This window comes from Tachyglossus aculeatus, chromosome 22 (assembly GCF_015852505.1).
Source record: "Tachyglossus aculeatus isolate mTacAcu1 chromosome 22, mTacAcu1.pri, whole genome shotgun sequence".
Taxonomy (NCBI): Eukaryota; Metazoa; Chordata; class Mammalia; order Monotremata; family Tachyglossidae; genus Tachyglossus; species Tachyglossus aculeatus.
The window spans coordinates 29,465,743-29,483,951 of NC_052087.1; the positions used below are offsets into that span (position 1 = coordinate 29,465,743).

An 18,209-nucleotide genomic window follows, 5' to 3' on the forward strand; every position below is an offset into this window, starting at 1 on the left:
AGATATATCTATATATATAGATATATCTATATAGATATATCTATATATATAGATAACATCTAGAGATGGTCCCTACCCAACAGCGGGCTCACAGTCTAGAAGGGGGAGACAGACGACAAAACAAAACATATTAACAAGATAAAATAAATAGAGTAAATATGTACAAATAAAATAGAGTAAATACGTACAAACGTACACACACACACACACACACACACACAAATATATATATATATATATCTATAACATCTAGAGATGGTCCCTACCCAACAGCGGGCTCACAGTCTAGAAGGGGGAGACAGATGACAAAACGAAACATATTAACAAGATAAAATAAATAGAATAAATATGTACAAATAAAAAAATGGAGTAAATACGTACAAACATACACACACACAAACACACAAATATATATATATATATATATAGATATATATATATAACATCTTGAGATGGTCCCTACCCAACAGCGGGCTCACAGTCTAGAAGGGGGAGACAGAGGACAAAACGAAACATATTAACAAGATAAAATAAATAGAATAAATCTGTACAAATAAAATAGAGTAAATATGTACAGACATACACACACACACACACACACACACACACACACACAAATATATATATATAACATCTAGAGATGGTCCCTACCCAACAGCGGGCTCACAGTCTAGAAGGGGGAGACAGACGACAAAACGAAACATATTAACAAGATAAAATAAATAGAATAAATATGTACAAATAAAATAAATGGAGTAAATATGTACAAACATACACACACACACAAACACACAAATATATATATATAGTAAATATATATATATATATTCCGTACATATAGAATAAATATGTACAAATAAAATAGAGTAATAAATAAGTACATATATTCACAGATACACATATGTACAGGTTGGCAACATATAGAGACGGTCCCTACCCAACAATGGGCTCACAGTCGAGTAGTGTCCGTCAGAAAAGGCAGAGCCCTGCTGACCCGTTCAAGCGTCCGAGGCGCGTGGCCCGCCGGCTAGCGCTCCTGCCATCCGCCCCGGCTGTTCAAACCGTAAAGCCGGGGAGGAGGACGGTGGATGGATAAGTCCAAAAGTGACCCACCGCCCCCTTTACTCCGTCCGCCTTTCCAGAATTCCTGGAGAGCGTGGCCGCTATCTATCAGGACCTGCTGATGGGCAAGAGCCCCAACACCGTCATCGTCCCGACCTCCTCCAGCGGTCAGCACCGGCAGAGGCCGGTCCCCAGCGAGCCCGGCACCCCTGAAGGGGTGGAGGCGACACTCTTCTTCCAGTGCCTCGAGAGCCTGTGTGAGCGCCACAAATGCAGGTAATGATAATGATAATAAAAATAGCTGTGGAATTTGTCATCATCATCATCATCAATCGTATTTATTGAGCGCTTACTATGTGCAGAGCACTGGACTAAGCGGTTGGGAAGTACAAATTGGCAACATCTAGAGACAGTCCCTACCCAACAGTGGGCTCATAGTCTAAAAGGGGGAGACAGAGAACAAAACCTAACATACTAACAAAATAAAATAAATAGAATAGATATGTACAAATAAAATAAATAGAGTAATAAATATGTACAAATGCTTGTCAAGCGCTTACTATGTGCCACGCACTGTCCGGAGCACTCGAGCAAATCGGGTTGGACACGGTCCCTGTCCCACGGGGGCTCACAGTCTCAATCCCCGTTTTACAGATGAGATAACTGAGGACCAATCAATCTTATTTATTGAGCACATAGTAAGCACTTAATAAATGCCATCATTATTATTATTATTACTCCCACTCCATTGGAGGACTCGTTCGCTACTACGGCTTCAACTACCGCCTCTGTGCAGGTGATTCCCGTATCTATATCTCCAGCCCTGATAGAGAAGCAGCGTGGTTCAGTGGAAAGAGCCTGGGCTTTGGAGTCAATCAGTCGATCAATCAATCGTATTTATTGAGCGCATACTGTGTGCAGAGCACTGTACTAAGCGCTTGGGAAGTTGGCAACATATAGAGACAGTCCCTTGCCCAAGGCCAAACAGCAGGGAAGTGGCAGGTGAGTGGAAGCGAGGGAACATCTAGAGACGGTCCCTTGCCCAAGGCCACACAGCAGGGAAGTGGCGGGTGAGAGGAAGCGAGGGCTCAGCGTCTCCTCAGAATAATAATAATAATAATAATAATAATAATAATAATGGCATTTGTTAAGCGCTTACTATGTGCGAAGCACTGTTCTAAGCGCTGGGGGGATACAATGGGATCAAGTTGTCCCACGTGGGGCTCACAGTCTTAATCCTCATTTCACAGATGAGGTAACTGAGGCTCAGAGAAGTGAAGTGACTGGCCCAAGGTCACACAGCAGACATGTGGCGGAGCCGGGATTTGAACCCATGACCTCTGACTCCAAAGCCCGGGCTCTTTCCACTGAGCCACGCTGCTTCTCGTAAGCAGGGGGACCCAGCTCTGCCCTTCCCAGAGACCCTCAACCAACACTGCACCGCCACCAAAAAAATCAGAGCGCATTCCCGGTCCCGGCCAGTCGGCTTCGGGAAAGGGGTCCCAGGAGAAAAGCCCCCCTTCTGCTGGGAATCTCCCTGTCCCTCCTCCACCCTGCTCTCTGGGCCTCAAGGGCAAAGAGCCACGTGGGCTCGGGGTATGCTATTTGCCTTCGAGCCGGGGAGGAGATGGAAAAACATCCCAGTTGGCTTGATATTAAAGAATCACTTCCACCCGGGTAACCCCCTCTTCCCCTAGCAATTAACCCACTCTCCCCCCGGCACACACATACACCTTCACCCTCTAATCAGGCCCAGCCGTAACTGAAGAGCCTCTTAAAGGGAGGGGATCTCCACCGAGCCGGGGCGTCTACTACTCCAGGCCAACTGGAGGCCATGTCCTTCTCCCAAGCAATCACGGGCAGCCGGAGGGAGAGGAGGGAAGTGACACCGAGCCTAGCCACCTCCAGGGAAAGAGAGGGGTTAAGTTGAGCCTTTCCCAGGCTTCCCGAGTGAGAGGGGTGCTACCTGAGTGGCTATTGCCTTCTCCCAGCCCTGAGCATTTCCTCCTCCTTCCCTCATTTTAGACTGTGAGCCCGCTGTTGGGTAGGGACCGTCTCTATATGTTGCCAACTTGTCCTTCCCAAGCGCTTAGTCCAGCGCTCTGCACACGGTAAGCGCTCAATAAATACGATTGATTGATTGATTGCTCCAAAGGGTAGCAACTAGAATGAACACAACGGCCCATAGGTGTGGGGCCGGGCCCCATTTCTGCCCTGCACCGAGGCCCCGGCTTTCGGAGCCCGTTTGGAAAGCTGCTGGGTAACCTTGGGCAAGCTACTTCTCTGTGCCACAGTTCCCCCACCTGTAAAATGGGGACTCTAGTCTAGACTCTTCTAGACTGTGAGCCCACTGTTGGGTAGGGACCGTCTCTATATGTTGCCAACTTGTACTTCCCAAGCGCTTAGTACAGTGCTCTGCACACAGTAAGCGCTCAATAAATACGATTGACTGATTGATTGACTCAATACCTGTTCTCCCTCCTACTAGGCTGAGAGCCCCGTTTGGGGCAGGGACTGAATCTGGGCTGATTAACTTGTATCTAATCCGGCGTGGCTCAGTGGAAAGAGCCTGGGCTTTGGAGTCAGAGGTCACCGGTTCAAATCCCGGCTCCGCCAATTGTCAGCTGGGTGACTTTGGGCAAGTCACTTCACTTCTCTGGGCCTTAGTGACCTTATCTGTAAAATGGGGATTAAGACTGTGAGTCCCCCAGTGGGACAACCTGATCACCTTGTCACTCCCCAGCGCTTAGAACAGTGCTCTGAACATAGTAAGCGCTTAATAAATGCCATTATTATTATTATTATTATTATTATTTAGAACAGGAGACACATAGTAAGTGCTTAACAAAGTACCATAAGAAAAAAGAAGGGACTGTGAGAAGGGATGAGTTTTGCAGTGTTCAGATTCTGCTCGGCATATTAACTTGTATCTAATCCAGTATTTAGAACAGTGTTGGAGACATGTAGTAAGTGCTTAACTAAGTAGCATAAGAAAAAAGAAGGGACCGTGAGAAGGGATGAGTTTTGCAGTGTTCAGATTCTGCTCGGCATATTAACTTGTATCTAATCCAATACTTAGAACAGTGCTGGAGACACGTAGTAAGTGCTTAACAAAGTACCATAGGAAAAAAGAAGGGAATGTGAGAAGGGATGAGTTTTGCAGTGTTCAGATTCTGCTCGGCATATTAACTTGTATCTAATCCAGTACTTAGAACAGTGCCGGAGACACGTAGTAAGTGCTTAACGAAGTACCATAAGAAAAAAGAAGGGAATGTGAGAAGGGATGAGTTTTGCAGTGTTCAGATTCTGCTCGGCATATTAACTTGTATCTAATCCAGTGCTTAGAACAGTGCTGGAGACACGTAGTAAGTGTTTAACGAAGAACCGTTAAGAAAAAAGAAGGGAATGTGAGAAGGGATGAGTTTTTCAGTGTTAAGATGCTGCTCGGTGTATTAACTTGTATCTAATCCAGTACTTAGAACAGTGCTGGAGACATGTAGTGAGTGCTTAACGAAGTAGCATAAGAAAAAAGAAGGGACTGTGAGAAGGGATGAGTTTTGCAGGGTTCAGATTCTGCTCAGCGTATTAATTTGTATCTAATCCAGTATTTAGAACAGTGCTGGAGACACATAGTAAGTGCTTAACAAAGTACCACAAGAAAAAAGAAGGGAATGTGAGAAGGGATGAGTTTTGCAGTGTTCAGATTCTGCTCGGCGTATTAACTTGTGTCTAATCCAGTACTTAGAACAGTGCTGGAGACACGTAGTAAGTGCTTAACGAACTACCGTAAGAAAAAAGAAGGGAATGTGAGAAGGGATGAGTTTTGCAGTGTTCAGATTCTGCTCGGCGTATTAACTTGTATCTAATCCAGTACTTAGAACAGTGCTGGAGACATGTAGTGAGTGCTTAACGAAGTAGCATAAGAAAAAAGAAGGGACTGTGAGAAGGGATGAGTTTTGCAGTGTTCAGATTCTGCTTGGTGTATTAACTTGTATCTAATCCAGTACTTAGAACGGTGCTGGAGACACATCATCATCAATCGTATTTATTGAGCGCTTACTATGTGCAGAGCACTGTACTAAGCGCTTGGGTAGTACAAATTGGCAACATAGACACATAGATTCTGCTCGGCATATTAACGTGTGTCTAATCCAGTACTTAGAACAGTGCTGGAGACACGCAGTAAGTGCTTAAACAAGTACCATAGGAAAAAAGAAGGGAATGTGAGAAGGGATGAGTTTTGCAGTGTTCAGATTCTGCTCGGCATATTAACTTGTATCTAATCCAGTACTTAGAACAGTGCTGGAGACACGTAGTGAGTGCTTAACGAAGTACCATAGGAAATAAGAAGGGAATGTGAGAAGGGATGAGTTTTGCAGTGTTCAGATTCTGCTCGGTATATTAACTTGTATCTAATCCAGTACAGTGCTTTGTACATAGTAAGCGCTTAATAAATGCCATCATTATTATTATTATTACTTAGAACAGTGCTGGAGACACGTAGTAAGTGCTTAACGAAGTAGCATAAGAAAAAAGAAGGGAATGTGAGAAGGGATGAGTTTTGCAGTGTTCAGATTCTGCTCGGCGTATTAACTTGTATCTAATCCAGTATTTAGAACAGTGCTGGAGACACGTAGTAAGTGCTTAACGAAGTACCATAAGAAAAAAGAAGGGAATGTGAGAAGGGATGAGTTTTGCAGTGTTCAGATTCTGCTCGGTGTATTAACTTGTATCTAATCCAGTACAGTGCTTTGCACATAGTAAGCGCTTAATAAATGCCATCATTATTATTATTATTACTTAGAACAGTGCTGGAGACACGTAGTAAGTGCTTAACGAAGTAGCATAAGAAAAAAGAAGGGAATGTGAGAAGGGATGAGTTTTGCAGTGTTCAGATTCTGCTCGGCATATGCCTGTCTGTCTTTTTCTTTCTCTTTTTCCCTCCCAGCTGCCCTCCCCCAGCTCTTCTCAGAGAGGTCCTGAGCGGTGCCCAGAGGCTGACCTTCTGCGGATTCCTTATGGCTCTCGCGAAGCATCAGGGAATCAACCAGGCCCTGGGTAAGGCGCGGAGCCCAGCCGGCACTGGGCGCGACCGGTAGGACTAATTTATCCTGGTGGCATCAGGGATCCTACTCGTGATTCACGGTGAGGTGCCTCCCTAAACCCCCGGCGTGGAGAACCGAACCCAGACCTGGTTAGAGTTTTTCAGCCTGGGACCTGGAGAGGAATAGAAAGCCCCGAGCTCTGGACTTGGAGAAGTGCGGTCCGTTCGCCGGGGACCTTGGGGTGTTTGCCACGAGGGGACCGAGTCATCATCATCATCATCAATCGTATTTATTGAGCGCTTACTATGTGCAGAGCACTGTACTAAGCGCTTGGGAAGTACAAATTGGCAACATCTAGAGACAGTCCCTACCCAACAGTGGGCTCACAGTCTAAAAGGGGGAGACAGAGGACAAAACCAAACATACTAACAAAATAAAATAAATAGAATAGAATCCTCCAACCCGACAAGAAGTGACTTTTCCCACCCCTTCCTCTTCGTAATGGCCTGCGTGCGTAGGCCGCCCTTCCCCGGAGGAACCGCAGCCCCTCGAATGGAGCGGCTCAGGGCTGTTTAATAATAATAATAATAATAATGATGGCATTTGTTAAGCGCTTACTATGTGCCGAGCACTGTTCTAAGCGCTGGGGGAGGGATACAAAGGTGAATGGAGCGGCTCAGGGCTGTTTAATAATAATAATAATAATAATGATGGCATTTGTTAAGCGCTTACTATGTGCCGAGCACTGTTCTAAGCGCTGGGGGAGGGATACAAAGGTGACTGGAGCAGCTCAGGGCTGTTTAATAATAATAATAATAATAATGGCATTTGTTAAGCGCTTACTATGTGCCGAGCACTGTTCTAAGCGCTGGGGGGAGGGATACAAAGGTGAATGGAGCGGCTCAGGGCTGTTTAATAATAATAATAATGGCATTTGTTAAGCGCTTACTATGTGCCGAGCACTGTTCTAAGCGCTGGGGGAGGGATACAAAGGTGACTGGAGCGGCTCAGGGCTGTTTAATAATAATAATAATAATAATAATGGCATTTGTTAAGCGCTTACTATGTGCCGAGCACTGTTCTAAGCGCTGGGGGAGGGATACAAAGGTGATCAAGTTGTCCCCCGTGGGGCTCACAGTCTTCGTCCCCATTTTACGGACGAGGGAACTGAGGCTCAGAGAAGTGAAGTGACTTGCCCGAGGCCACACAGCAGAGGTGGTGGGGTTGGGATTCGAACCCACGACCTCCGCCTCCAAAGGCCGCGCTCTTTCCGCTGAGCCACGCTGCTTCTCAGGTGTGCCCGCCACCCAGGAGCACGGCGGTTATGTATCGGAGAGACGCCAATCCCGTCCGCAAACAGGGAGAAGGGGCCAACGCCAGGCCTGGCTTCACACCGTGTGGGGACAGGGACTACGTCCAACACAATTATCTTGCGTCGTGGCTCAGCGGAAAGAGCCCGGGCTTTGGAGTCAGAGGTCATGAGTTCAAATCCTGCCTCTGCCAATTGTCAACTGTGTATGCATTTATTACTCTATTTTACTTGTACATATTTTATTTATTTTATTTTGTTAACATGCTTTGTTTTGTTCTCTGTCTCCCCCTTCTAGACCGTGAGCCCGCTGTTGGGTAGGGACCGTCTCTGTGTGTTGCCAACTTGTGCTTCCCAAGCGCTTAGTACAGTGCTCCGCATACAGTAAGCACTCAATAAATACGATTGAATGACTTTGGGCAAGTCGCTTAACTTCTCTGTGCCTCAGTTCCCTCATCTGGAAAATGGGGATCATCATCATCATCATCAATCGTATTTATTGAGCGCTTACTGTGTGCAGAGCACTGGACTAAGCGCTTGGGAAGGACAAGTTGGCAACATATAGAGACAGTCCCTACCCAGCAGTGGGCTCACAGTCTAAAAGGGGATGAAAACTATGAGCTCCCCCGCCCCCCGCAGTGGAACAACCTGATACCTTGTGACCTCCCCAGCGTTTAGAACAGTGCCTTGCACATAGTAAGCGCTTAATAAATCGATCAATCAGTCAATCATATTTATTGAGCGCTTACTATGTGCAGAGCACTGTACTAAGTGCTTGGGAAGTACAAATTGGCAACATATAGAGACAGTCCCTACCCAACATTGGGCTCACAGTCTAAAAGAGGGAGACAGAGGACAAAACCAAACATACTAACAAAATAAAATAAATAGAATAGATATGTACAAGTAAAATAAATAAATAAATAAATAGAGTAATAAATATGTACAAACATATATACACATATACAGGTGCTGTGGGGAAGGGAAGGAGGTAAGATGGGGGGGATGGAGAGGGGGGCGAGGGGGGAGAGGAGGGAAGGGGCTCAGTCTGGGAAGGCCTCCTGGAGGAGGTGAGCTCTCAGCAGGGCCTTGAAGGGAGGATCCACTAGGATAAATGCCATCATCATCATTATTATTATTATTATTATTATTCAGAGCTGGAGATAATCCACCCACTTTGAGGAGCAAAGAAAACAGGGGGCTCCAGGCCCGCTGCCAGCCTTCCCCTGGGCCCGGGGCAGTCGGGGGAGTCTTTTTCAGCGTCACGATCCCCTGGCCCCCCACAACAACCGGCCCCCCAACCAGCTGATTCTTCTTGAAGTCAAAACCGGGCCAGAGGTGGGACCGACCCGACTGCCACCCTAGGCCGCAGTAGGGCTGGGCCGGGGTCCGGGGACCGTGACCTTGGAAACGTTGGAGACGCAGCGTGGCCTAGTGGATCGAGCCCGGGCCTGGGTTCTAATCCTGGCTCCGCCACTGCTGGGTGGCCTTGGGAAAGTCACTTCACTTCTCTGGGCCTCAGTCCCCTCATCTGTGAGATGGGGATGAAGACTTCGAGCCCCCCGTGGGGGACGTGATCCAACCTGATGACCCTGTCTCCACCCCAGCGCTTAGGACAATGCCTGGCGCGTAGTAAGCGCTTAACAGATACTGTAAAAAAAAATGAAAATGTTGTCCAGTGTTCATTCTAAGTCTGCCACGGGTCAGTGGGAAACACGCTGAGAAGCAGCGTGGCTCAGTGGAAGGAGCCCCGGCTTTGGAGTCAGAGGTCATGGGTTCAAATCCCGGCTCCGCCGACTGCCGGCTGGGTGACTTTGGGCAAGTCACTTCACTTCTCTGGGCCCCAGTTACCTCATCTGTAAAATGGGGATGAAGACTGTGAGCCCCCCGTGAGACAACCTGATCACCTTGTATCCTCCCCAGTGCTTACAGCAGTGCTTTGCACATAGTAAGCGCTTAATAAATGCCATTATTATTATTATTATTATTATTATTATTATTATTATTATTTCAAGCCTCCCCACCACCTCCCAACCCTGAGGGAGGCCTGGAAAACCCGGGGGCACATTCCCACAGTGGACTAACAGTACCCAGGTACCCCCCTGCCACACGCCCACATCTCAGAAGGAACCCAAACCCCCCAGACCTGCATCTAAAAATTGGGAGGGTTGTTTTTTATGGTATTAATCAATCAATCAATCAATCGTATTTATTGAGCGCTTACTGTGTGCAGAGTACTGTACTAAGCGCTTAAACACAACTTATTAAGTTAACACTTATTAAGCACTTACTTATGTGTCAGATACTGTTCTAAGGCTTCTCTCTGATCTCCCATCCTCGTGTCTCTCTCCACTTCAATCCATACGTCATGCTGCTGCCCGGATTATCTTTGTCCAGAAACGCTCTGGGCATATCACTCCCCTCCTCAAAAATCTCCAGTGGCTACCAATCAATCTGTGCATCAGGCAGAAACTCCTCACCCTGGGCTTCAAGGCTGTCCATCACCTCGCCCCCTCCTACCTCACCTCCCTTCTCTCCTTCTCCAGCCCAGCCCGCACCCTCCGCTCCTCCGCCGCTACTCTCCTCACCGGGCCTCGTTCTCGCCTGTCCCGCCATCGACCCCCGGCCCACGTCATCCCCTGGGCCTGGAATGCCCCCAATCCCTCAGCCCATCCGCCAAGCTAGCTCTCTTCCTCCCTTCAAGGCCCTACTGAGAGCTCACCTCCTCCAGGAGGCCTTCCCACACTGAGCCCCTTCCTTCCTCTCCCCCTCGTCCCCCTCTCCATCCCCCCATCTTACCTCCTTCCCTTCCCCACAGCACCTGTATATATGTATATATGTTTGTACATATTTATTACTCTATTTATTTATCTATTTATTTTACTTGTACCTATCTATCCTATTTATTTTATTTTGTTAGTATCTTTGGTTTTGTTCTCTGTCTCCCCCTTTTAGACTGTGAGCCCACTGTTGGGTAGGGACTGTCTCTATATGTTGCCAATTTGTACTTCCCAAGCGCTTAGTACAGTGCTCTGCCCATAGTAAGCGCTCAATAAATACGATTGATGATGAGGTGGATAGAAATTAATTAGGTTGGACACAGGCCCTATCCCGCATTGGGCTCACAGTCTAAGTAGAACTGAGGCACAGAGAAATTAAGCGACTTGCCCAGGGTCACACAGCAAGCAGTTAGCAGAGCGGGGATTAGACCCTGCTCCTCAGACCCCAGGCCCAGGCTTTTTCCCCAAGGCCACTCGTTTGCCTCTCTCAGCCTTTCTGTGAACCTTTCTGACTCATTGGAACCTACAGTCCAAATCCAAACTCTCTATTGACTCAACTTCTCCCGCCGAGCGCCATTTCCGACCCCGCCGCTACTTCTCCTGCCCACCTGTTGCCAGCCGGGCGGCCCGCTAACGCTCTCAGCGACTGCGAACCCACAACGGATCAGACGGCTCAGCCCCGCATCCCTCGCGGCATCCCTCGCGGCAATCAATCAATCAATCGTATTTATCGAGCGCTTACTGTGTGCAGCGCTTGGGAAGTCCAAGTTGGCAACATCTAGAGCCGGTCCCTACCCAACAGCGGGCTCACGGTCTAGAAGGGGGAGACAGACAACGAAACAAAACATAACAACATAAATAGAATAGATATGTACAAGTAAAATAGAGTAATAAATACATGCAAACATATATACAGATATATACATAATATACATACAGGCGGCAACCGGCCACCCGAGGGGAAATCAATCAATCAATCAATCGTATTTATTGAGCGCTTACTATGTGCAGAGCACTGTACTAAGCGGGAAACCAAGCAAGGGGAGGAGAGTGAGATTTAATTTATTTCTACATACCTATTCTATTTTATTTTGTTAGTATGTTTGGTTTTGTTCTCTGTCTTCCCCTGTTAGACTGTGAGCCCACTGTTGGGTAGGGACTGTCTCTATATGTTGCCAATTTGTACTTCCCAAGCGCTTAGTACAGTGCTCTGCACATAGCAAGCGCTCAATAAATACGATTGATGATGAGAGTGAAGAGGGCAGGGCAGCAGAGCAAGAGCGGGGGAAATTGGGAGGTGGGTTCCGGGCCTACCCTCCTTGGACGGTGGCCCCCACAGAATAGAGTCGAAAAAGAAACGTTAAGAAGCTTCTGTCCTCAGCCTGGCCTGGCAAGAAAAACCTGGGGTTGGACGTCCGCAACCCTGGGTTCTAGACTCTCATCTGTAAAATGGGGATATCATCATCATCATCATCAATCGTATTTATTGAGCGCTTACTGTGTGCAGAGCACTGGACTAAGGGCTTGGGAAGTCCAAGTTGGCAACATCTAGAGACGGTCCCTACCCAACAGTGGGCTCAGTCTAAAAGGGGGAGACAGAGAACAAAACCAAGCATACTAACAAAATAAAATAAGTAGAATAGATATGTACAAGTAAAATAAATAGAGTAACAAATAAATAAATAGAGTAACAAATAGAGTAACAAATAAATAGAGTAACAAATAAATATATAGAGTAACAATAAATAAATAGAGTAACAATAAATAGAGTAACAAATAAATAAATAGAGTAACAAATAAATAAATAGAGTAACAAATAAATAGAGTAACAATAGAGTAACAAATAAATAAATAGAGTAACAATAAATAGAGTAACAATAAATAAATAGAGTAACAGAGTAACAAACAGAGCAACAATAAATAGAGTAACAATAAATAGAGTAACAAATAGAGTAACAATAAATAAATAGAGTAACAAATAAATAGAGTAACAAATAGAGTAACAATAGAGTAACAAATAGAGTAAAATAGAGTAACAAATAGAGTAACAAATAGAGTAACAATAGAGTAACAATAAATAAATAGAGCAACAAATAAATAGAGTAACAAATAGAGTAACAATAAACAGAGTAACAAATAAATACAGTAGCAGAGTAACAATAGAGTAACAAATAGAGTAACAAATAAATAGAGCAACAATAGAGTAACAAATAAATAGAGTAACAAATAGAGTAACAATAAATAGAGTAACAAATAGAGTAACAAATAAATAAATAGAGTAACAAATAAATAGAGTAACAATATATATAAGGTTCTTGTTCTCCGTCTTGGACGGCAAACTTCTTGTGGGACGAGGACTGCGTCTGCTCTGATTATCTTGGATCTACCCTGGGGCTTAACGCAGACGGTGGTTGTCTTTGCCCTCAGTGTGCGGAGGTGTGGAACCTGACGAAGGGATGACATGATGGCTCCCGTCTTCTAGCCGCACCGGGCAGTAGTGCTGATCCTTTCTCCTAAGCCCGACTCCCAGTCAGTCCATAATAATAATAATAATAATGGCATTTTATTAAGCGCTTCCTATGTGCCAAGCACTGTTCTAAGCGCTGGGGTGGATACAAGGTGATCAGGTTGTCCCATGGGGGGCTCACAGTCCCCCATTTGACAGATGAGGCAACTGAGGCCCAGAGAAGTGAAGGGACTGGCCCAAAGTCACCCAGCTGACAAGCGGCGGAGCCGGGATTTGAACCCATGACCTCGGACTCCAAAGCCCGGGCTCTTTTCCACTGAGCCACGCTGCTTCCCCTAATAGGAAGCAGAACATGAGAAGTGCTTACTGTGTCAGGCCACTGGTCTCCAGTTCATTATCGTGTTTGACAGGGGCCAGCAGCTGGCCTGGATGCACCTTGGCCTAGGTAAATTGAGCATTAAATTGCATTTAACATCACAGACTTTCCCACTAGTTAAATTCTTTGGGTCGTTCCTCAGTTGATCTAAATCAGTCTTGGAGCTACTCATTTTTCTTCCACCTAACTTGTGGTTAAAACCAAAAAAAAAATCCATCTCTTGTGGGAAGAAATGTGAGTAGTCTTTGTTTCTTCCCCGGGACAGACAATTACGTGTACATTCCATGCACACTGGATATATATCTATATCTATATCTATATCTATATCTAGATATAGATATAGATATAGATATAGATATAGATATGTGTGTGTGTGTTTTTGTACTATATGTGTGTGTGTGTGTGTTTTTGTACATATTTATTACTCTGTTTATTTTACTTGTACATACTTATTCTAGTGATTTTATTTTGTTAACATGTTTTGTTGTCTGTCTCCCCCTTCTAGCCTGTGAGCCCGCTTTTAGGTAGGGACTGTCTCTATATGTTGCCAACTTGGACTTCCCAAGTGCTTAGTACAGTGCTCTGCACACAGTAAGCGCTCAGTAAATACGATTGAATGAATGGATGAATGAATGCTCGGCACAAAGTAAGTGCTTAGTAAATACTACTGTTGTTATTCTAACCGGGAGCAACACCAACCCAACCCAAGGGCTTCTGGGAATAATAATAATAATAATGATGGCATTATTAGGTTACAAGCTGATCAGGTTGTCCCATGGGGGCTCACAGTCTTCATCCCCATTTTCCAGATGAGGGAACTGAGGCCCAGAGAAGTGAAGTTATTATTTATTATTTATTTATTTATTACTCTATTTATTTATTTATTTATTTTGCTTGTACATCTCTATTCTATTTATTTTGTTTTGTTACTATGTTTGGTTTTGTTCTCTGTCTCCCCCTTTTAGACTACCGGACTAAGCGCTTGGGAAGTCCAAGTTGGCAACATCTAGAGCCGGTCCCTACCCAACAGCGGGCTCACAGTCGAGAAGGGGGAGACAGAGAACAAAACCAAACATATTAACAAAATGAAATAAACAGAATAAATATGTGCACATAAATAGGGTAATAAATACATATATACAGGTGCTGTGGGGAGGGGAAACAGGGGGTTCAGCCTGGGAAGGGCTCCGAAAAAAGGGAGACGACGAGGATGGGATGTAGTCTTGGTCCCCTCTCCCGGACAACACATCGGAGTTGGATGGTGGGCTAAGGGCTGGCGGGGCGGAGGAGGAGTCGGGGTGGGGAGGGGGGCGAGGATCCTTCTGCCCCAGATTCATTCATTCAATCGTATTTATTGAGCGCTTACTGTGTGCAGAGCACTGTACTAAGCGCTTGGGAAGTCCAAGTTGGCGACATCTAGAGACGGTCCCTACCCAACCACGGGCTCACGGTCTAGAAGGGGGAGATGGACAACAAAACAAAACACGTGGACAGGTGTCAAGTCGTCAGAATAAATAGAATTAAATGCACATCATTAACAAAATAAATAGGATTCCCTCTCCCTTCTGCATCACCTCTGCACTTGGATCTGTATCCTTTAAGCATCTGATATAATAATAATGATGTTACTTGTTCAGCGCTCACTATGTGCCAAGTACTGTTCTAAATGCTGCCTTCAGCCCCACAGCATTTACGTACACATCCACAGTTTATTTTAATGTCCATCTCCCCCTTTAGACTGTCAGCTCCTCGTGGGCAAGGAATGTGTCTCCCAACTCTACTGCATTTCTCTCCCAAGCGCTTAATACAGTGCTCTGCACACGGTAAGAGCTCAATAAATATCACTGACTGATTTTTTTTATTTTTTCGTGTGTGGGGGGGGGGGTATTTATTAAGCGCTTACTATGTGCCAGGGACTGTTCCAACCACTGAGGTAGATACAAGGTAATCAGGTTGCACCACATGGGGCTCACGGTCTTAATCCCCATTTCCCAGATGAGGCAACTGAGGCACAGAGTAGTCAAGCGGCTTGCCCAAGGTCACACAGCAGACAAGTGGCGGAGCCGGGATTAGAACCCACATCCTTTGACTCCCAAGCCCGGGCTCTTTCCACCAAGCCACGCTCCTTCTCGTTAGAAGAGCCAAAAGTGAGAAGAACACAGAGTTCGATGCAGAATCAGAGCAGAGGAGGAGAGGGACCATTTTTTTTTTCTCTTGTTTTTGAGGGAACATTGAAAACAAAACCATTTTCAAGATCCTAAAATCCAGAACCAAAAGTCGGGCAATTTCCATCATGCCTTGTGAGGGACTTGCTATCTTTCAGTATGCGTGATTGCGCTGTAAATATCACCGTAATCATCATCCTCATCAATCATATTTATTGAGCGCTTACTGTGTGCAGAGCACTGTACTGAGCGCTTGGGAAGTACATATAGAGACAGTCCCTACCCAACAGTGGGCTCACAGTCTAAAAGGGAGAGACAGAGAACAAAACCAAACGTACTGACAAAATGAAATAAATAGAATAGATATGTACAAATAAAATAGAGTAATAAATATGTACAAACATATATACCGTAATAATACCAAATAAATAATACCAAACCGTCATGAATGTATATGGGATTACTCCCCCAGTAATTCAAAGTGCTTTTCAGAGATAGTATCTCAACATCCTTGCAGACTGAGGTACAGAAAGATTAAAAGTGATTTAACCCAAGGTCAGGCTTAGATCCATCCGACTACTCATCCCGGAGACTCTCTGTGGCGACTCTAGAGAAGAGAGAAGAAGCGAGAAGAAGAGAGAAGCAGCGTGGCTCAGTGGAAAAGAACACGGGCTTGGGAGTCAGAGGTCATGGGTTCAAATCCCAGCTCCGCCAATTGCCAGCTGTGTGACTTTGGGCAAGTCGCTTCACTTCTCTGGGCCTCAGTGACCTCATCTGGAAAATGGGGATGAAGACTGTGAGCCCCCCGTGGGACAACCTGATCACCCTGTAACCTCCTCAGTGCTTAGAACAGTGCTTTGCACATAGTAAGCACTTAACAAATGTCATCATTATTATTATTACAAGTCACTTAACTTCTCTTGGCCTCAGTTACCTCTTCTGTAAAATGGGGATGAAGACTGTGAGCCCCCCGTGGGACAACCTGATCACCTTGTAACCTTCCCAGCGCTTAGAACAGTGCTTTGCACATAGTAAGCGCTTAATAAATGCCAAAAAAAAAAACAAAAAAAAACAAAAAAAACTCTGAGTCCTTGCCCGGCCCCACGCTTTGGTGGTTGAGCTTTCCTGGCACTGGGCTGGATAATTACTGCCCTTTTTATTGCCAGCCTAGACCACATCCTGTGCCCCTGTCCCGCCTTCAGCTCTGAATCCAGTTACGCCCCTCGGACCACCCTTGCCGTACCCTTTCCGTCGCTGCACAGAGACTCAATCAATCAATCGTATTTATTGAGCACTTACTGTGTGCAGAGCACTGGACTTGGGAAGTCCAAGTTGGCAACATCTAGAGACGGTCCCTACTCACAGTCTAGAAAAGCAGCGTGGCTCAGTGGAAAGACTTGTACTTCCCAAGCGCTTAGGACGGTGCCCTGCACACAGTAAGCGCTCAATAAATACGACTGATTGATTGATTTGGAGGCAGAGGTCATGGGTTCAAGTCCCGACTCCGCCACATGTCTGCTGTGTGACCTGGGGCAAGTCACTTCACTTCTCTGAGCCTCAGTGACCTCGTCTGTAAAATGGGGATTAAGACTCTGAGCCCCACGTGGGACAACTTGATCACATTGTATCCCCCCCTCCAGCGCTTAGAACAGTGCTCGGCACATAGTATGTTTGTACATATGTTTGTACATATTTGTTACTCTATTTATTTATTTTACTTGTACATATCTATTCTATTTATTTTATTTTGTTAGTATGTTTGGTTTTGTTCTCTGTCTCCCCCTTTTAGACTGTGAGCCCACTGTTGGGTAGGGACCGTCTCTATATGTTGCCAACTTGTACTTCCCAAGCGCTTAGTACAGTGCTCTGCACACAGTAAGCGCTCAATAAATACGATTGATGATAGTAAGCACTTAACAAATGCCATCATTATTTTTATTATTAGACTGTGAGCCCACTGTTGGGTAGGGACCGTCTCTATATGTTGCCAACTTGTACTTCCCAAGCGCTTAGTCCAGTGCTCTGCACACAGTAAGCGCTCAATAAATACGATTGATGATAGTAAGCACTTAACAAATGCCATCATTATTATTATTATTAGGCTGTGAGCCCACTGTTGGGGAGGGACCGTCTCTATATGTTGCCAACTTGGACTTCCCAAGCGCTTAGTCCAGTGCTCTGCACACAGTAAGCGCTCAATAAATACGATTGATGATAGTAAGCACTTAACAAATGCCATCATTATTATTATTATTAGACTGTGAGCCCACTGTTGGGGAGGGACCGTCCCTATATGTTGCCAACTTGGACTTCCCAAGCGCTTAGTCCAGTGCTCTGCACACAATAAGCGCTCAATAAATACGATTGAATGAATGAATTACCCCTTCGCGTCCAGTCCGCTCTTTAGAGCCAAAGAATGTGGCTCTGTCTGTCTTCCCCGGGGGCCCATCCCGTTCCTTGACATCATCCCGGAAAGGACCGGCCACCCAAGCCTGGGTGGTCTCCGTCCTGGAATCCAGGCATTCCCCACTGCCCCACCGACGCGCTCTAATGAGATTCTCAGCAGTTCAATCAATCAGTCGTATTTATTGAGCGCTTACTGTGTGCAGAGCACTGTACTAAGTGCTTGGGAAGTCCAAGTTGGCAACATAGAGAGACAGTCCCTACCCAGTTCAGACTGAACTGGACAGGAGAAAGTCTCCTCACGCCGATTCAACTCCCACTGCCAGCCTCTTTTTTCCGTAGGCCAGAATCCTGCCCGCATCCCGGCGCTCTGCCAGGTTAAAGGTGGCTGCTGGATTGCCGGGTGAGAAACTCCTCACCCTGGGCTTCCAGGCTTTCCATCCCGTGGCCCCCTCCTACCTCACCTCCCTTCTGTCCTACTCCAGCCCAGCCCTGTGACCCTGGGCAAGCCACTTAACTTCTCTGTGCCTCAGTTACCTCATCTGGAAAATAATAATAATAATAATAATAATGATGATGGCATTTGTTAAGTGCTTAACTAT

General features: G+C 45.8%; 1 protein-coding gene across 2 annotated transcripts in view; it reads left to right on the forward strand.

The window, feature by feature from the left end:
- The window catches only part of C22H11orf49 (chromosome 22 C11orf49 homolog), a 200,667-nt gene that overhangs the window by 177,848 nt on the left and 4,610 nt on the right, over positions 1 to 18,209 (forward strand). For both annotated transcript variants that reach the window (XM_038765114.1, XM_038765115.1), the window contains 2 exons: positions 1,143 to 1,338; positions 6,011 to 6,120. In XM_038765114.1, coding sequence (XP_038621042.1) covers positions 1,143 to 1,338; positions 6,011 to 6,120 — 306 coding nt within the window. The remainder of the gene's footprint in view (positions 1 to 1,142; positions 1,339 to 6,010; positions 6,121 to 18,209) is intronic.